The 18,026-nt window shown below is 40.3% G+C and overlaps 1 protein-coding gene across 1 annotated transcript in view; it reads right to left on the bottom strand.

The window, feature by feature from the left end:
- Positions 1-18,026, bottom strand: part of CA10 (carbonic anhydrase 10) — a 541,424-nt gene that overhangs the window by 442,357 nt on the left and 81,041 nt on the right. Inside the window, exon 2 of the mRNA XM_054458627.2 lies at positions 14,959-15,033. Within this exon, the coding sequence (XP_054314602.1) occupies positions 14,959-15,033 (75 nt within the window). The remainder of the gene's footprint in view (positions 1-14,958; positions 15,034-18,026) is intronic.

Here is an 18,026-nt window from a genome sequence, read left to right as displayed (position 1 = left end):
TCCACTTCCACATAATGAACAGTAAATATATTTTCTTTTCATTATGACTTTCTTAATAACATTTTATTTTCTTTAGCTTTCTTTATTGTAAGAATACAGTATTTAATAAATATAACATATAAAATATGTGTTGATGAAGTATTTGTTATCAGTAAGGCTTCTGGTCAACCATAGGCTCTTAGTAGTTGAGTTTTGGGGTAGTCAAAGTTATACATGGATTTTTGGCAGCATGGGGGTCAGCATCCCTAATCACCACATTGCTCAAGGGTAAATCGTATTGTTAAAACTCAACAGTAATGACAGCAATTGTTTAGAGCTTAGACCAACAAAAGGTTTTTCGAAGTGGAGTATTTTATCGCTGGCGTTTTTACAATTTCCAGCACCTGGGGATAATAAAAAGCAGGTCAAACTTTTGGTGGGTTTCATTATTATTATTAAATTCTCTCCAGACAATGCATGCTGTTACTGCCTGCACCCAGCATGGAACACTCCCTGTGTTCCTTCCTTTGTGCACTTCTGACTGTGTAGGTCCTGAAGTTCCAAAGTGCTGCTCAAGAGGTTGATTAGCTAGAACCACTTGTGTTGATTGGCCAGAAATTTCCTGGTGTGACTAGGAAAGCCATGAACCTCTGAGAAGGATTGGTACAAAAGCCTATCCAACAGGAGTACTTCATATTGGATGGCTGAAACATGACCCAAACCCTCTCAGTGCTGAAATATATATGCAGGTTTATATATACTTACACGAGGCAGTGTCTTTAAGTACAATATGCTGTAGTTGGCACATACTGAAAAGCCTTACACGTGCCTCCCTGGATCAGAAGGAACCCAGAAGGATCAGGAACTCAGTAGTGGTACAACTGATCAGGTTGCTTTTATGCAACTTTACATAGCCTAAAGCAAAATTATAATAATAAAAATAGTAATATCTTTGTATACTTTCATAGTCTATGATGCAGGACTAACTCTAATACAAAATTTTATTTTTACAAAAATAAGACACATTTCTCATTGTCTTATTGTCTGTATTTTACAAATGAGTAAACTGAGGCTCTGAGACATTAGGTGATTTTCAAACATTACTGTCCATCAAATGGGTGGAACACAATGGAGTTGGATCCAAAGCATGACCTTCTGAGTCCAGTGGGCTTTCTGCCATGCAGCTCTGAAGTGTGGTAATAATAGGGACTCTCACAGATGAAATGATAAATAGGACTATTTACCAGTTACACAAAGTTTTCAATCTGTTATTAAGTAGCAGTTCAGATTTCACTATGTTTAATCCACCAGCAATGATCTTTCCCATCTTGCATACCTGGCAGATGCCTATTCATCTTTTAAGCCCTATGTCAAGAGAAGCCTTCATCTGCAAAGCCTTTTCTGACCCCACAGATAGGGTTAGTTGTTTTCTTTTTTCTGCAGCCAATCCACATGTGTGGATCCCACCACTCATGTCTCACATGCCTTATTAGGCTAAACTGTAACTCTTAATTTCATGTCTGTCTCTAAACTCAACTGCGAGCTCTTAAGATCAGGAGCTGTCATTTATTCTTATTTGTATCCCTAGTGTCTAGCAGAGTGTCTGGCACATCAGGCTCTGAGTAAATTTTACACACTATGCATCCCAATTTTTGGGGGAAAAAAACATAACAAAATATTTCTAATTGAGGGTGAGTCAGTGTAACATCACCCTCTCATACTGAGAGAATATATCCATTAAATTCTGCTTGCTTCCTCTTAGAGATGAAAAATCAGAAATCTAGAGAGAGAGACTTGCATCACTGCCTCCACTTACAAACACTGATATTGAGAACATAATAAAATTATCCTGTGGATGAAATCAATATTCTATTCCTTAATTCTGCTAACTATAACTTCCAAACCAATCTTAGCAAGCTCACAAAAAATATCAGAGCTTGAATGGTTCTTTGAAAACCATGCAGCTCAATACCCTGATTCTATAGGTTAGGAAAACAAGCTCCTGATCTGCTCAGTGACTTGCCTAAGATCTCATGTTTGGTCAGTGGAAGACACAAGCCACTGAGCACTTTCCAGAACCCGTTGCTGCATCTATTTTCCAAAGGAGGAAGACAACTGATAACAAAAACAAAGTCCGGCGGGGGCAAAATACTGGTGTGCTCACCCACACACACACTCCCTGCCCAAGAAAATTCAATGGGTGAATTAGAAGATATACCTAATGTAAATGATGAGTTAATAGGTGCAGCACACCAACATGGCACATGTATACTTATGTATCAAAACTGCACGTTGTGCACATGTACCCTAGAACTTAAAGTATAATTAAAAAAAGTGCTAAAGAAAAAAAAAAGAAAACTCAATGGCTGAAATATGACCTTACACAGTTAACAACTGACTACCTCCAATGGAGAGAGTTATTCAATATGCCACAGGGCTCATTAAAATGCAAGTTTTATTCTTACGATAACTTGAAACAAAATTCTACTCTCAAACACAAAGGTTTACATACAATTTTGTAGCAAAATAATTGATGTCATAAAGTAAGACATCAGTAGGGGCTTTGGAGTACAGTCCAATTCGAGAAATACTACCTGTTAATGCAAGTGATCTGGTTTTAGGTCCAACTCCATCATTCATTTGTTCTACAACTAAAGATTAATCTCTAGCCTTGTTGAATCTTCCACGTTTACTGATTGGTGATAGAAATACGTGTCTTTTTATAAGTTGTCACAAATGAGACAAACACATGTTGATATCACGTACCCTCTGATAGGATGTAATGCAAATGGAACTCTATCTCCAGGGAACTTTTCCCCAAAACTCACAATCCCAGATTAATCAAGAAAAGCATCAAACACACAGAAATTCAGGAATTTTATACAAAGTAGCTCACCAGTATTTCTCAAAACTGCCAGTCATGAAAAATCAAAATATTCAGAAACTTTCACAGCCCAGAGGAGACTAAAGAGACATGAAGGCTAATTGTAATATGGTATCCTAAATTGGATTATGCAACAGAAACAGGACCTTAGTGGAAAAACTCGGATATTAAAAAAAAATCTGGAGTTTAGTTTAACAGTAATGTATCCAGGTTTGTTTCTTAGTTTTGACAAATGTATTGCTAATGTAAGGCATTAAATTAGGGACCTTGGATAAAGAGTATATGGAAACTCCCTGTATAACTTTTCTGTAAATCTAAAGTCATTCCAAAATAAAAAAATTATTTTGAAAGATGACACCTGGAAGGCTTTCTAAAATGTAATAAATGATATCCAAATGCTAGATCATGTCTAGAGAGAAGATAGATTTGTGTTGAGTTTTCAGTGGATTAATCTGGCATATAGCCTTTTATTTTTGCCTGTAGTTCATTTTTTTTCTAGAAGATAAGCAGAACAGTACTATTGTCTATCCAAGAAGTATCATCTGTTAATCAGATTTATACATATTTGTAGTGGAAAGAGCATTGGATTAGAAATGTGCTTATTTACAAACCTGCTTCTATGTTGACCTGCATTGGAAATTTAGACAGTAACTTTATCTAACTTGCTTTGTTTTCTCATCTGGAAAAAGGGGAGTATGAGTGCAAATTTTATAAGGGCTGAATGAAGTAACATGAGTGAACCAGTACTGACAACTACAAAATCATATGCTCATGTGATGGGTTAATTGTGCTTCCATTAGCTTTGGAGATAATGTAAGTATGAAAAAAAGAATAATGGTCTTCCCCAAATGTCCATATTCTAATCCTCCAAACCTGTGAATGTGTTACCTTATATGGCAAAATATATTTTGCAGATATGATTATGTCGAGGATCTTACGATGGGGAGATCATCCTAGATTATCCAGATGGGCCAAATGCAATCACAAACATTCTGAAAAGTGGGAGGCAGAAGGGTCAGAGTTAGAGAAAGATATGTGATAACAGAAACACAGGCTGGAGCCATGCAAGGAAGGGACTCTGCACTGAGTAATGCAGGTGGCTTCTAGAAGGTGGAGAAGGCAAGGGATTGATTTCTCCTCAGAGCCTCCATAATGCAGGCTGCCCTACTGACACCTTGATTTTAGTGTGTCCAACTTTTAAAATGGTAAGATAATAAATCTGTTGCTTCTAGCTACTAACTTTAGGGTAATTTGTTGCAAGAGTGATATGGTTAGCCTTTGTGTCCCCACCCAAATCTCATCTTAAATTGTAATTACCAGGTGTTGAGAGACCTAGTGGGAGGTGATTGGATCATGGGGGCAGTTTCCCCACGTGTTGTTCTCATGATAGTGAGTTCTCATGAAATCTCATGGTTTTGTAAGTGTTCGATGGTTCCTCTCTTGCTGGCTTCTTCTCTCTCCTGCCTCCATGTGAAGAAGGTGTTTGCTTCCCATTCACCTTCCGCCATCATTGTGAGTTTCTTGAGGCCTCCCCAGGCATGTGGAACTGTGAGTCAATTAAACCTCCTCTGTTTATAAATTACCCAGTCTTGGGTAGTATCTTTATAGCAGTGTGAAAAAGGACTAGCACATGGAGCTATAGGAAACTAATACAATTACTTTAACTATCACTTAATTGGGATGTATTGAAGGATAAGCTTACTGGCTTATCAAAGGGAGACTGAATGTGGGTCTCTTGGAAGGGGTGGTCACATAGTGAATTTCTGAGGGAGAAAACCTCATAAATTCACTATATGCTGCAAAGCAAAGCTTTCAAGAAATGATGTGGCCACTTTTTTTTTTTTTTTTTGAGATGGAGTCATGCTTTGTTGCTCAGGCTGGAGTGCAGTGGCACAATCTTGGCTCACAGCAACCTTTGACTCCCAGGTTCAAGTGATTCTTATGCCCCAGCCTCCCAAGTATGTGGGATTACAGGCACCCACCACCATCCCTGGCTAAGGTGTGGCTACTTTTAACAGCTTACAGTAAGATATGGCAGCAAAGGAATTACCTAAAGGTGGAATTTATAATTAAAAGGAAAGCAGAATATAAAAACATGAAAAATTTACAGTCTAGCAATGTGACAGGAAAGGAAAGAATGTTTTCAGGAGAAAAATCCAATGGTTCTGAGGGGTAACCACTTGTTAAAGAGATTAAAATGGATAAAAGGGAGTCAGGTGCGAACAGTCAAGAAAATTGGAAAAAGGTTTTTCCGAAATCTTTGTAGCCCCCTCCCATCATAGGCTCGCAGGCCTAGGAAAATAAAATGGTTTCAGGGAACAGGCCCGAGTTACCCTGAAGCCACTTTGATATGCTTTCTCAACATTCAAGCTGCTCCAGCTCCAGGTGAGGCACAAATAACCCCACATACTATTTCAGCTGCACATACTATTTCAGGTGCTCCAGAAGGTGCAAGCCATAAATCTCAGCAGCATCCACTTGGTGCTAAGTCTGTAGGCTCCTAGAATGCAAGTGTGGTGGAAGCTGCCAAGCCTCTAGATTTCAGAGGATGTATTGGAAAGCCTGGGTGCCCAGGCAGAAGCCTTCTGCAGGGGAGGAGCTCCTACAGGGAGCTTCTACTAGGGCAGTGCCCAGGGGAGCTGTGGGAACAGAAGCACCACACTTCAGACCCCAGAATTATATAGCCACTGGCAATGAGCCACACTAGCATGGAAATGCTGCAGGTATTAGATTCCAAACTGTAAGAGCAGCAATGTGGGCTGCACCCAGAAAAACTGTGGGGGCAGGGCTTTCCAAGGCCTTGAGAGCCCACTTCTCATATCAGTATGCCCAGGATGCAGGACATGGGTCAAAGATTATTTTGGAGCTTTAAGATTTAATGTCTCCCCTGCTGGGTTTTAGACTTCCGTGAAGACTGCTACCCCTTCCTTTTGGCCAATTTTTGTCTTTGTGAATGAAAATGTTTACCTAATGCCGATACAACCATTGCATATTATAAGTAGATGAATTGCTTTTGATTTCACAGGCTCATAGGTGGAAGGAACTTGCCTTGAGTCTCAGATGAGATTTTGGATTTGGGACTTTTAAGTAGATGCCAGAACAAATTAAGACTTTCGGGACCATTGGGATAGAATGATTGTATTTTGCAATGTGAGAAGGATGTGAGGCATGGAGAGTCAAGTGTGGAATGCTACGGTTTGAAAATCTGACCCTTCAAACCTCATGTTGAAATTTGATTCGCAATGTTGCAGGTGGGGTCTAATCAGAGGTGTTTGGGTCATAGAGGCAGATCCCTCATGAATGGCTTGGTACCATCTTTATAGTAATGAGTAAGTTCTTGCTCTATTGGTTCCTGTAAGAGCTTGTTGTTAAAAAGAACCTGGCAATTTCTCTGTATCTCTTGCTTCCTCTCTCACCATGTGATCTTTGTACATGCTGCCTCCCCTTCCACTTGCACTATGAATGGAAACAGCCTGAGGCCCTCACCAGATGCAGATGCTGGTGCCATGCTCCTTGTACACCAGCCTGTAGAATCATAAGCCAAATGAATCTCTTTATCTCAAAATTCTTTATGAATTATCCAGCCTCAGGTATTCGTTTATGGAAACACAAATGGAATAAGACAGCCCCCAAGATTCCTACCTCATAGTGTACACACCCTCTAGTATGAGTGGGATTTGTGAGTATAACACGATTTCACTTCCTTGATTAGACTACTATTTCTGGCAAAGATGAAGAGATTTTGCAGATGTGAATAACGTTCTTAATCCGTTGACTTTGAGTTAATAAAAAGGCATGTTATACTGAGTAGGCTTGACCTTTAAAAGAGAGTCTAGGCCTTCTCAGGATGGGGAGATTCAAAGTAAGTGAGGCACTTTCCTGCCAACGTTGAAGATGCAAACAACTGTGTTGTGAACTGCTTATTCAGCAGTGGCAGGCCATAGGAGACAAGGGTCTCAGCCCTACAATTGCATGGAACTGAATTCTGCCAAGGACCTGCATGAGCTTGACTTCAGATGAGAATGCAGCCAGAATGACAACTTTTTCAGCCTTATGGGACTCAGTAGAGGATCCATTTAAGCCATGTCCAGACTTCTGACCTAAGGAAACTGTGAGACAATAAATGTGTATCATTTTAAACTACTAAATAAATGGTAACTCTTAAGTAGCAACAAAAAAATCAATGCAGGTACCACTTACTCCATGAATTAAGGAATGAAGAGCATACACAGCCCCAGGCTGTGATCAGCAAGTAACCCTCACCATCCAGCCAGATTTCTTTCCTGGGAGTATTGTGAAGAAAGAAGAGCTTACATTCCTTACCTCTTAATCATGAGACTTTAAAAAAAAAAAAAAAGTGGACATTTTGATAAACAGATATCGGTGGTAACTTGTAGGTGGTTGGGTATAATTATCTTCCTTGTCCAATAATCTTTAGATTTTAAAACTACCCACAAAGAAAAGGATGGAAAATAGCATGCTGGGAGGTTTATTGACCTGGGTAAACCATTTGTACCCAATTTTAAAGAATGCAACAGATGATGCTGTCCTGAGCCAAAGTAGCCTGCTAGGTCCAATGCTGATCAGAAATGGCAGCAATGAGTTCCTCTATTAATCATTCAGAGGAATTCTGTATTATGATTTTAAGCTGCTGAATAAGTGGTGATCTAATTCCTCAGAAATTCCTGCTTCCCAGATCTCAGAGGAAGAGTAAAGTGCTTAAAACTATTTATTGTCTTTTATTTCCAGGATCTCCATCCAAATACTTTATGTGGCCCACAAGACCCTCTATGAGCTGGCTCCTGACCACCCCAATCTCCAACCACTTTGCACTTGTCACTTTGCACTCTGGCCACAGTGACCTTTGTTCCATTTCTCATACATGTCATGCCCACACTTGAGGCTCATGCTTCTGCCTTAAACAGCTGGTCTAAGATGACTCTGCACTAGCAACGTCCTTCCTTAGCTTAGCTTCTCCTAGATTACACAAGGAGGCTCTCCTTGATCTCCCGACTATTTCTACTACGCTTCTCAAAACCTTGAGTACTTTCCATTTATAGCATGTACTGCAGATTGTACTGATGTATTTGTTACTATTATTATTTTATAACTCAATTTAAGGGTTGAGGAACAGCCCTTCACTCTGTCTCCCGAGTCAAGCCTTTGTCTTTTTCTTTAAGGAACAAAGACTGTTGTCTATTCTGATCGAAGTTTGTTTGGCAAACATTGAGCCCCTGGTGCATGGAAGGCCTGAGGTATATCCTGGAGGGATATGTGGTGGGAAGAGACAAGGTCCCTAACCCTAGAAGCTGAACCATCCCTAGGCGCCTCACTGCTCCTACCTTAGCTCATATGGCCCTCTTCTCTGACTTTGAATTCTGTAAGAGTTTCAACCTCTCCTTTGATTCTTTAGGGTAAAATCCAAACTTCTAGTTCCTTTCAGGTAAAATCCAAACTCCCAGTTGGTATGGCCCTCCATAATCAGGCCCCTGATGCTCTCCAAGGCCTTAATTCCCAGAGCTCTTCTTGCACTAGTGAACATTCTCTTCCAAGATTCCAGGCCTTTGCCCATTGATATGGTTTGGCTGTGCCCCCACCCAAATCTCATCTTGAATTGTAGTTCATATAATTCCCATATGTTGTAGGAGGGACCTGGTGGGGCACAATTGAATCATGTGGGCAGTTACTCCCATGCTGTTCTCTTGACAGTGAGTGAGTTTTCATCGTATCCAGTTGTTCCTTCACTCAGCTCTTCTCCTTCCTGCTGCCCTGTGAAGGTGACTTGCTTCCTCTTCCAACATGATTGTAAGTTTCATGAGGCCTCCCCAGCCATGCTGAACTGTGAGTCAATTAAACCTATTATCTTTATAAATTAACCAGTCTCAGGCAGTTCTTTATAGCAGTATGAAAACGGACTAATACAGTAAATTGGTATCACAGAGAATGGGGTGCTGCTCTAAAGATACCCAAAAATGTGAAAGTGACTTTGGAAATGGGTAACAGGCAGAGGTTGGAATGGTTTGGAGTGCTTAGAAGAAGACAGGAAGATGTGGGAACTTCCTAGAGACTTGTTGAATGGCTTTGATCAAAATGCTGATAGTGATATGGACAATGAAATACAGCAGGCTAAGGTGGTCTCAGATGGTGATACGGTTTGGCTGGGTCCTCACCCAAACCTCACCTTGAATTGTAATAATTTCCACATGTCAAGGGCAGGGCCAGGTGGAGATAATTGAATCATGGGTGCAGTTTCCCCCATACTGTTCTTGTGGTAGTGAATGAGTCTCATGAGATCGATGGTTTTATAAATGGGAGTTCCCCTGCACAAGCTCTTTTGCCTGCTGCCATGTAAGACATGACTTTGCTTCTCCTTCACCTTCTGCCATGATTGTGAGACCTCCTCAGTCATGTGGAACTATGAGTCAATTAAACCTCTTTCCTTTATAAATTACCCAGTCTTGGGTATGTCCTTATTAGCAGCATGAGAACAGATTAACACAGATGAAGATAAAAAAAACTTGTTGGAAACTGGTATAAAGGTGACTCTTGCTATGCTTTAGCAAAGAGACTGGTGGCATTTTGCTACACCCCAGAGATCTGTGGAGCTTTGAACTTAAGAGAAATGATTTAGGGTATCTGGCAGAAGAAATTTCTTAGCAGAAAACCATTCAAGATGTGACTTGGGTGCTCTTAAAAGTATTCAATTTTATACATTCACAAAGAGATGGTTTGATATTGGAACTTATGTTTAAAAGGGAAGCAGAGTATAAAAGTTTGGAAAGTTTGCAGCCTGACGATGTGATATAAAAGAAAAACCCATTTTCTGAGGAGAAATTCAAGCTGGCTGCAGAGATTTGCATGAGGAGCCAAATTTTAATAGCCAAGACAATGGGGAAAATGTCTCCAGGGCATGTCAAAGGTATTTACAACAGCCCTCGCATCACATGCCCAGAGGCCTAGAAGAAAAAGTAGTTTCCTGGGCTGGGCCCAAGGCCTAGCTGCTTTGTGCAGTCTCTGGACTTGGTGCCCTGCATTCCAGCTGTGGCCAAAAGGGGCCAACATATAGCTCATGCCGTTGCTTCAAAGGGTGTAAGCCCCAGGCCTTGGTGGCTTACATATGGTGTTGGGCCTGTGGGTGCACAGAAGCCAACAACTGAAGTTTAGGAACCTCTGCCCAGATTTCGGACGATGTAGGGAAACACCTGAATGTCCAGGCAGAAGTTTGCTGCAGTGGGGAGCCCTCATGGAGACCCTCTGCTAGGGCAGTGTGGAAGGGAACTGTGGGGTGCGAACTCCGACACAGAGTCCCCACTGGGGCACTGCCTAGTGAAGCTGTGAGAAGAGGACCAAGATCCTCCTGACCCCAGAATGGTAGATCCACCAACAGCTTGCCACATGCACCTGGCAAAGCTGTGGACACTCAATGCCAGCCTGTGAAAGCAGCTGGGAGGTGGACTGTACCTTGCAAAGCCACAGGGGCAGAGCTACCCACCTCTTGAATCAGCATGACCTGGATGTGATACACAGAGTCAAAGGAGATCATTATGGACCTTTAAGATTTGAGTGCCTTGCTGGATTTTGGACTTGCATGGGGCTTGTAGCCCATTTGTTTTGGCCAGTTTCTCCCATTTGGAATGGCTCTATTTACCCAATGCCTGTACCTGCATTGTATCCAGGAAGTAACTAAGTTGCTTTTGATTTTACAGGCTCATAGGCAGAAGGGGCTGGCCTTGTCTTAGATGAGACTTTGGACTGTGGACTTTTGAGTTAATGCTGAAATGAGTTAAGACTTTGCAGGACAGTTGGGTAGGCAGGATTGGTTTTGAAATGTCAGAGACATGAGGATTGGGAAGGACCCAAAGTGGTATGGTATGTTTAGGCTTTGTGTCTCCACCTAAATCTGGTTTTGAATGATAATCCCCATAATCCCCCCATTTCAAAGGAGAGACCAGGTGAAGTAATTGGATCTTGGGGTGGTTTCTCCCATGCTGTTCTCATGATAGTAAGTTCTCACAAGGTCTGATGCTTTTGTAAGGGGCTCTTCCCCCTTTGCTCAGCACTTTTCCTTCCTGCAGCCTTGTAAAGAAGGTATCTTGCTTCCCCTTTGCCTTCTGCCATAATTGTAAGTTTCCTGAGGCCTCCCAGCCATGCTGAACTGTGAGTCAATTAAACCTCTTTCCTTTATAAGTTACCCAGTCTCAGGCAGTTCTTTAAAGCAGTATGAAAATGGACTAATATAATCCCTCTTTGCCTGTGCTGTCAAATATTCCTCACTTTCCCACCCTTCTCCACTTTGAGTACTCCTGAACCTTGTCAAGACCCAGTTCTAACTTCCTTTCTTCCTTTAGCCTTGTAGTGAGATGCCTGGCCCTGGAAGACTGCTTTAGGCTGCAAGTGACAGAAAGTCTGACTCGAAGTGGCTCGAGCAGTAAGAAGTTTGTTACATCACTTAACACAATAAGTGGTGAGGCAGTTCCATGGTGAATTTAACCCTTAAGTCAGCTATAGAAGATATGGGTTTTTCTCAACTGTCCATTTTGCCATCTTAGTGTGTCTTTTGTACCCAAGTTTATTCAGAAGGCTTCTCCTTACATGGCATGAATAGAACTGTTTATCACATATGCATATCTATATTAGTGTATTACTCTGGGTTCTCCTGAGAAAGAGAATCAACAGAATGGGGTGACAGTGAGAGATTTATTTAAGAAATTGGCTCACATGATGGCTGGCAAGGATGATGCCTACAGGGTAAGCTGATAGGCAGGAGGCCTAGGGAAATATTGATATTGCTGCTCCTGGCCTAAGGCTTCTGGAGGCAGAATTCCCTTTTTCTTTGGGGACCTTGGTCTTTTTCTCTTAAGGCCTTCAACTCATTGGATAAGGCCCACACATATTATACAGATAATCTGCTTTACTCAAAGTTTACTGAGACAAATGTTAATCTGGTCTTAAAAAGTACCTTCCCAACAACATCCAGGCATGTTTGATCAAATATCTGGGTACATACCTAGCCAAATGGACACATCAAATTAGCCATCACAATGTCTAAACCAATTACTGAGAAGAAAGAGACCAGAATCACCATTGTTGGTGTAAATCTCAGCCAGGAGTAACCCTCTGGGGCTGGTAAGGGACTCCTTCCCTGAGTATATGATGGTATGGAGGGCGAATGTGCAAGCATAGTCAGGGCTCCACCTGCAAGACAGACTCTAGTTGTGGGTGAAGTCAGAGGAAGGCATAGGTTTGAGCAGGTAAACAACATCTGTTAAACACTTAGGCAGGCGGAATCCCAATACTGCATTGCCTCCTTTACATGTATAAACCCTGTTGGAGCTCTTGTTACCCTGAGTCATGGATTTATGGCTTATCTTCCCCTTTAGACTATAGGCTCACCTTTGAGTAAGAATCATGTATCAGTTACCTGTTTATTAACCACCCAAACTTGGTGCTCAGCACAAGGTAGGTACTCCATAAATGCTATTGAACTGACCAAAGTGGGGCATTTGCGTGCTGAATTAACCTTGTACTCACCATTGTTATAGAGCTCATATATTTTTATCCACCACAGCTTTGTTGAAGTCACAGATTCACAACTGTTATGCCAACTGACTATTATTTCTAGACACTTCAGTGAGGAACTTATGGGATGATAAAACTAGTTCAGTCCTATCAAGTTCTCTCCTATTTCACACATCCATAACCTGAAAAAAATCTCAGTAACAAATTGAAGAACACTCTTAACTTTATAGTCAAGTAATAAGAGGTAAGGGGTCCATTGTTTGCCACAAGTACCCACTCAGAAAAAGTAGGTCATCTGGAGTCAGATGTTAAGAGCCCCAGGTTCAGTTGCTTAATCCACAAATTCTCATGATTCTTATCCTTTTAAACAGAGTTGGAGTTCCCAAAAGTTTAGAAAGTGGAATCATCAGATACCAATCTTCTCTACCAGAAAGACAAAAGACCTGTTAAATTCAGAGGACGAGGAAGTCATCTTTTAGTTGTCCACTGTGTAAAAACCCTTGACCTTAAAAATTCAAACATCTCCCATGTTTCAGGCATCTTGAGAAACCCTTACACACATTATTACACTTTCCAGTTTGTAATTGTCTCCCTCTTCTCAAGCAGATACCAACAACAATTGACATATACTGACTCAACACGCACCAGACATTACCATACACACATTGCCTCCATTATGCAATTTAATCCTCAGCAAACCTCACAAGGCTGATTTAGTTCTTATCTCCATTTTACAGATGAAGAACCCAGGGAGCTGAGGTGGGTAGGTAACTTGCTGACAGTCCTACCAACAAGAAACCACAGAACCCAGACTCAAGTCCCATCAAGTCTGACTTCAGAGGCCATGATTACACTTGCACATGTTACTGCTTCCCACGTAGTAAGGTTTACACATATTATCTCCATTAAATTTGGGAGTAAGGAAAAGTTATTTTATATCAACATGTAAGGGGACAATAAAAATTATTTCCTGTGGTTGTCTTAGAAGCAAAAACCAACTCAAATAGGGCCTTGAACACACTAAAGAAAGAATGTGACAACAGAGAAAAAAACATCAAAAAATGTGAGGCAGACACAAAACATTTTGCAGTGACCACCCAGTTCTACCCATGGGCATGTCAATCACTACAGAGGATGTTCTCTTTACAGGTTGTACTAACTTAGCAAGACTTCTTATTACCTGGAGAGAATACCCTTTATTTCTCTAATTCCATACTCACAAGGTACAATAATATAATTATAAATGTAACTTCTGAGATATCTTGAATATAACAGATTTCCTAGGAAAAAAGTATGTAAACATTCTATTTCTTTAAAAGGGCATCCTCAATTGTAAGTATTGAATGCCATTTGCCAATATTATTTCACATGAACATAGCTTGTGCCAATGAAATTGTTATATGATTAGAAACCTGGTCATTTCTAGATGAATTAATCAAGTTCAGTTTCTATGTTCACTGGGCCATAGACTAGATGTGCCATAGTAAATTTATCAAGTTAATAATATTCATTTCTGAGGCTATTTGGCAGCCAGTTGGCTTTTTCCTGGGTCACCCACTCTCCCTTACCATGCCTGCTTTCCTTCTACTGCAAAGCCTCACGAGTACTTATAATTGCCCCATCATACAAATGAGAAAAATGATGCTCAGAGGGGTTTTGTGACTTGCTTAGCTCTGCACAGCTGGTGTAATAAACTCTACAGAAGGACAGGAAAAGAAGACATAGAAGCCAAGAATGAATGAGGTGACCTGGGACTCTGCTCTTTCTATTTGCCACCAACTACAGAGACCTCAGCTGACATCTCCAGACCTCTGTTTTCAGTGCCTGAGTAGAGATTGCACACTGGCTCCTATTGAGAGCTTTATTTCTTATTCTCACATCTGAGCAGTTAAAAATACTTTGAAGTATGTCACCTGCTTTCCCTTCTATCCTCGCCTTTTGCTTGCTTTTTCTCTTGCCTCTCTTTACTAAAGCAGCAAAAGCAAGAGGACCATTAAAAGCAAGAGGACCATAATGAGGGTAAGAGTAGTGGGAGGAGACACAGGGACCCTCCACCTTGCTTCTGAACTAAAGTCATAATATAATGCTTGCTTTAATCTGTCTTCAGTTCTCTGTCCTCTGCCCCCATGCTGACAGGATCCACTTCACCTGGTATTTTTAGCTGATACTTGGCCCGATGTGCTAAGTCCTGGCCATGGATGCTGCTAAAGTGACAGCATGTGTTCTAGCAGCTCCATTGCCATGGTCAGTCTTTTCATAGTTCCTGTTTCATTAATGTTAAGAAATGGCTCTTCCTCACTTAACCAAATGTCAGCAGACAGAGCTTCGGCCCTTAATCATCCATCCCCCTGCCCCTGACGGCATCCTATAGATTGAAGGACATTGAGACTGCAGGCTCAGATGGAAAAAAAAGTACTCTAATTGCCTGTTACTTAACAAACTTTGTCTTGATGGAGTATTCATTGCACACATAAATTAGACTGCCTCACCTTTTGCAATGTAAAATCCTGGAAATAATGCTAGCTTTCATTCTAATTGTTTTTAATAAATAAATAAAATAATTAATGTGTACTTACCTGGAACAAAGCTTCCCTGGACCACCTCCTTGTACGCCCACCAGCCTTCATGGATTTTTGGTGAATTCTGTTGAGCTAAAGGAAAAGCAAAGAAGAGAGATTAAGATGATAGTAGAAAAGCACTGTGTCCCAGCTGTCTAAGTAAGAAGGGTGAATATCCATAAAATAATCCTCTTCTACCCCAAAGTCATACTACAACAGAACCTTCCTTCTCCCTTCCCTTTTTTTTTCAAATAGATCATTGATGGGTAAATATAACAAAATTTTTATTGAAAGTTCTCTGATATTTTAATTGATGTTAAAGAGATAGTAATTATGTATTTAAGTCCCCTGCTACCTGTTCTCGTCATCTTTCCCATACACACACACACACACACACATACACACACACACAGCACCCCTGCTGAAATTGAGGAGAGGAGGCAGATCCCATCCATGTATGTCCATGGAACCCTTGTTTTGGGAGAGATTGAAGTTTGCTGAAGGAGCCAGTCTAGAAGGCTGAAAGGTATACCCAGCCAGCTTTCCTTAGGTCCCAGGAAAATGAAAACAAGAATATAAATAACTGTGGTGGAGGTTTTTGACATCACAGGCAAAAAGGGCAGAGGGCTCAAGATATTGGAAAATATCATGGAGATCTGTAAGCTCATGCTGACATGACCTCAGGAAAACCCTTGAATTCATGACAGTTGACAAGTGAATTGGGGCAATGCCACTACACATGCATGCAAACCCCAAAGTATACATAATACATAAATTTATGCTTATCCCTTTATTAAACTACATTCATATTTCAATTCCCAGACACATTGGAAGAAAATAAGTGAATCAATCATATTTGTAGTTTGGCTGCTATTAATGCTAATGTTAAACCTTCACTTTTTTCTTTTCTTCTTTAAATCTTGTGGGGTTTTTTTTTCCCCAGCCTTCCTCTTCAAAGTTCTAGGGAAAAGACTCATCATTCTGAGTTAGAAAGAATGGGTATAAGACAATGGATTTGAATGCAAGGCTTTGTATAGAGAGAAGATTTACTAGATTTCTCCAGCTTCCAGATAAGCTTGGACTGTTTAGCTTCAAGTCTCTTCTTACAGTATAGTGAAGATACTTTTTCTTCCTATGATATTAAGAGCCCTGAGGCTTGTATCTTTGTGGTTGAAGGATATTTTCTGACATAGGATGAGTGAAACTGAAGCCCACTCCTTCTGGAACTGACAGTGGGCTTAGGGGACTTTAAAAACAAATAGAAGAGAGACAAAGAGCTTATTTAAGACTCTGGAAAAAATAACGCCTTAAATTTGCCCAGCACAAATCTCGGGCATGGACACACCAAAGTATACTGGATTTCCTGGTATTCTTATTGCACCTGTGGTGTGGATAGAGTTCGGACGTTTCCATAGCCCTTGAGGAAGATCCTGAGGTCAGCTGAGTTGGAAGCCAGCGCATCTGCTCTGGGACAGCAGGCAAAGGAAGAAGTGACCTCAAAGCAGAAGCCGGAAAGATTCTGTCCAACCAGGGAGTCAGACGGAAGATTCAATTGGGACTGAGAATTTGTAGCACCAGGGAAAGACAGGGAGATTTGAAGTCAGCCAAGAGGTCTTTAGGCCCGACCAAGTCAAGAAACCAAATCAAGGTTTGGTTATGGCTGCAAAATTCACCAAGTGGGTAGACAAAGAACATTTCTCTAGGGTTCAGAAAGGGTTCTGATTCTTCCTCTGGGTCTTGGTATTGCCTGACTCACCCTCCTTCTCCTCCAATTCATTAGACAGTCATCATAGGAGCCAGGGGAGAATCCCAAAGGCTTAGAAACCTGTAAGATCAGATATCTAATGGCCCTCTTATGAAACAACTACTTTGTAATGCTCACCTTGAGTATAATTAAATAAAATTCACAGACAGTACAACCTACTAAAAAACAACAACAAGAAAACCAAACCCCAACCCTGATAATTCACTAAACTTCAGCCTAGCTCTGCTAGACATGTAAAATGTCTAAAGCCTGGGAAAAATGCACATTTCTAAGATCTTGAAAGTATTGGACTATAAACATCACCTAACAGCTTAGCATCAGAGATAAGCCAGGACTGGTTTTCCTTATCACAGGCAAAAACTTCAGAGTTTTATAAAAACTCACACCAAGTTTTATCCAGTCAGGATTGCTGACTGTCATCAAACAATTTAAACCATAAATCCAGCCTTCTCTCTTTATTCTACGAGACAGTCATTGGGGAAGCTGCATTATCTTACATGTGTTTCATTACTGCAAATAAATATCCACTTAGCACTCAATTTTTGTTTTACATTAAGCTTTTTACCTAATTGTTTTACAAAAATATTTTTACAGTATTTACACATCACTTTAAAAATTTAATGTAGTGCTTTAACTATAAATAAAAGAAATGTAATTTATAATAATATATATTTCGATGTGAAAATGCTTGAGTATGATACACTAGAACAGAGATTGGAAAACTTGTGCCTGCTAGCCAAACATGGCCCATTGCCTGTTTCTGTACTACCCAAGAGCTAAAAATGAATTACATTTTTAAATGGTTGAAAAAAAATGAGTTGAAAAAAATGTTTTGACATGTTAAAATTATATTACATTCAAATTTCGTGTCCATAATGTTTTATTGCCAAATAGCCACACATATTTATTACATATTCTCTAGAGTTGCTTTCTCACTACAATGGCAGAGTGGAATAGTTATGACAGAGACCATTTGGCCTACAAAGCCTAAAATGTTTCCTCCATGGCTCTTTATGAAAATATTTGTTGCGTGCTAATTTACATACATAATTTCAAAAAGAAAAACAATCAATATAATTAATATAGTGCTTTCACTATAATACAAGGGGGAAATACAAGGAACATAATGTAAAACAAGACATTATATATTTCAATATGTAAATACTCGGGCATGGTGCACTAGAAGATAAAATGAAGAAGTTGGATGCTTGATTAACACAGACAAAAGTAACAACTTTGTATTATATTAGAGATTCCAGAATCCACAAGTGGCATTGCTCTCAATAGTATGTGGTTTTCCAAAATAGTGAACTCTTGGGAA

This window comes from Pongo pygmaeus, chromosome 19 (assembly GCF_028885625.2).
Source record: "Pongo pygmaeus isolate AG05252 chromosome 19, NHGRI_mPonPyg2-v2.0_pri, whole genome shotgun sequence".
NCBI lineage: Eukaryota > Metazoa > Chordata > Mammalia > Primates > Hominidae > Pongo > Pongo pygmaeus.
The sequence above is the reverse complement of the archived record's forward strand: the minus strand, read 5'-3'. Positions and strand labels throughout refer to the sequence as shown.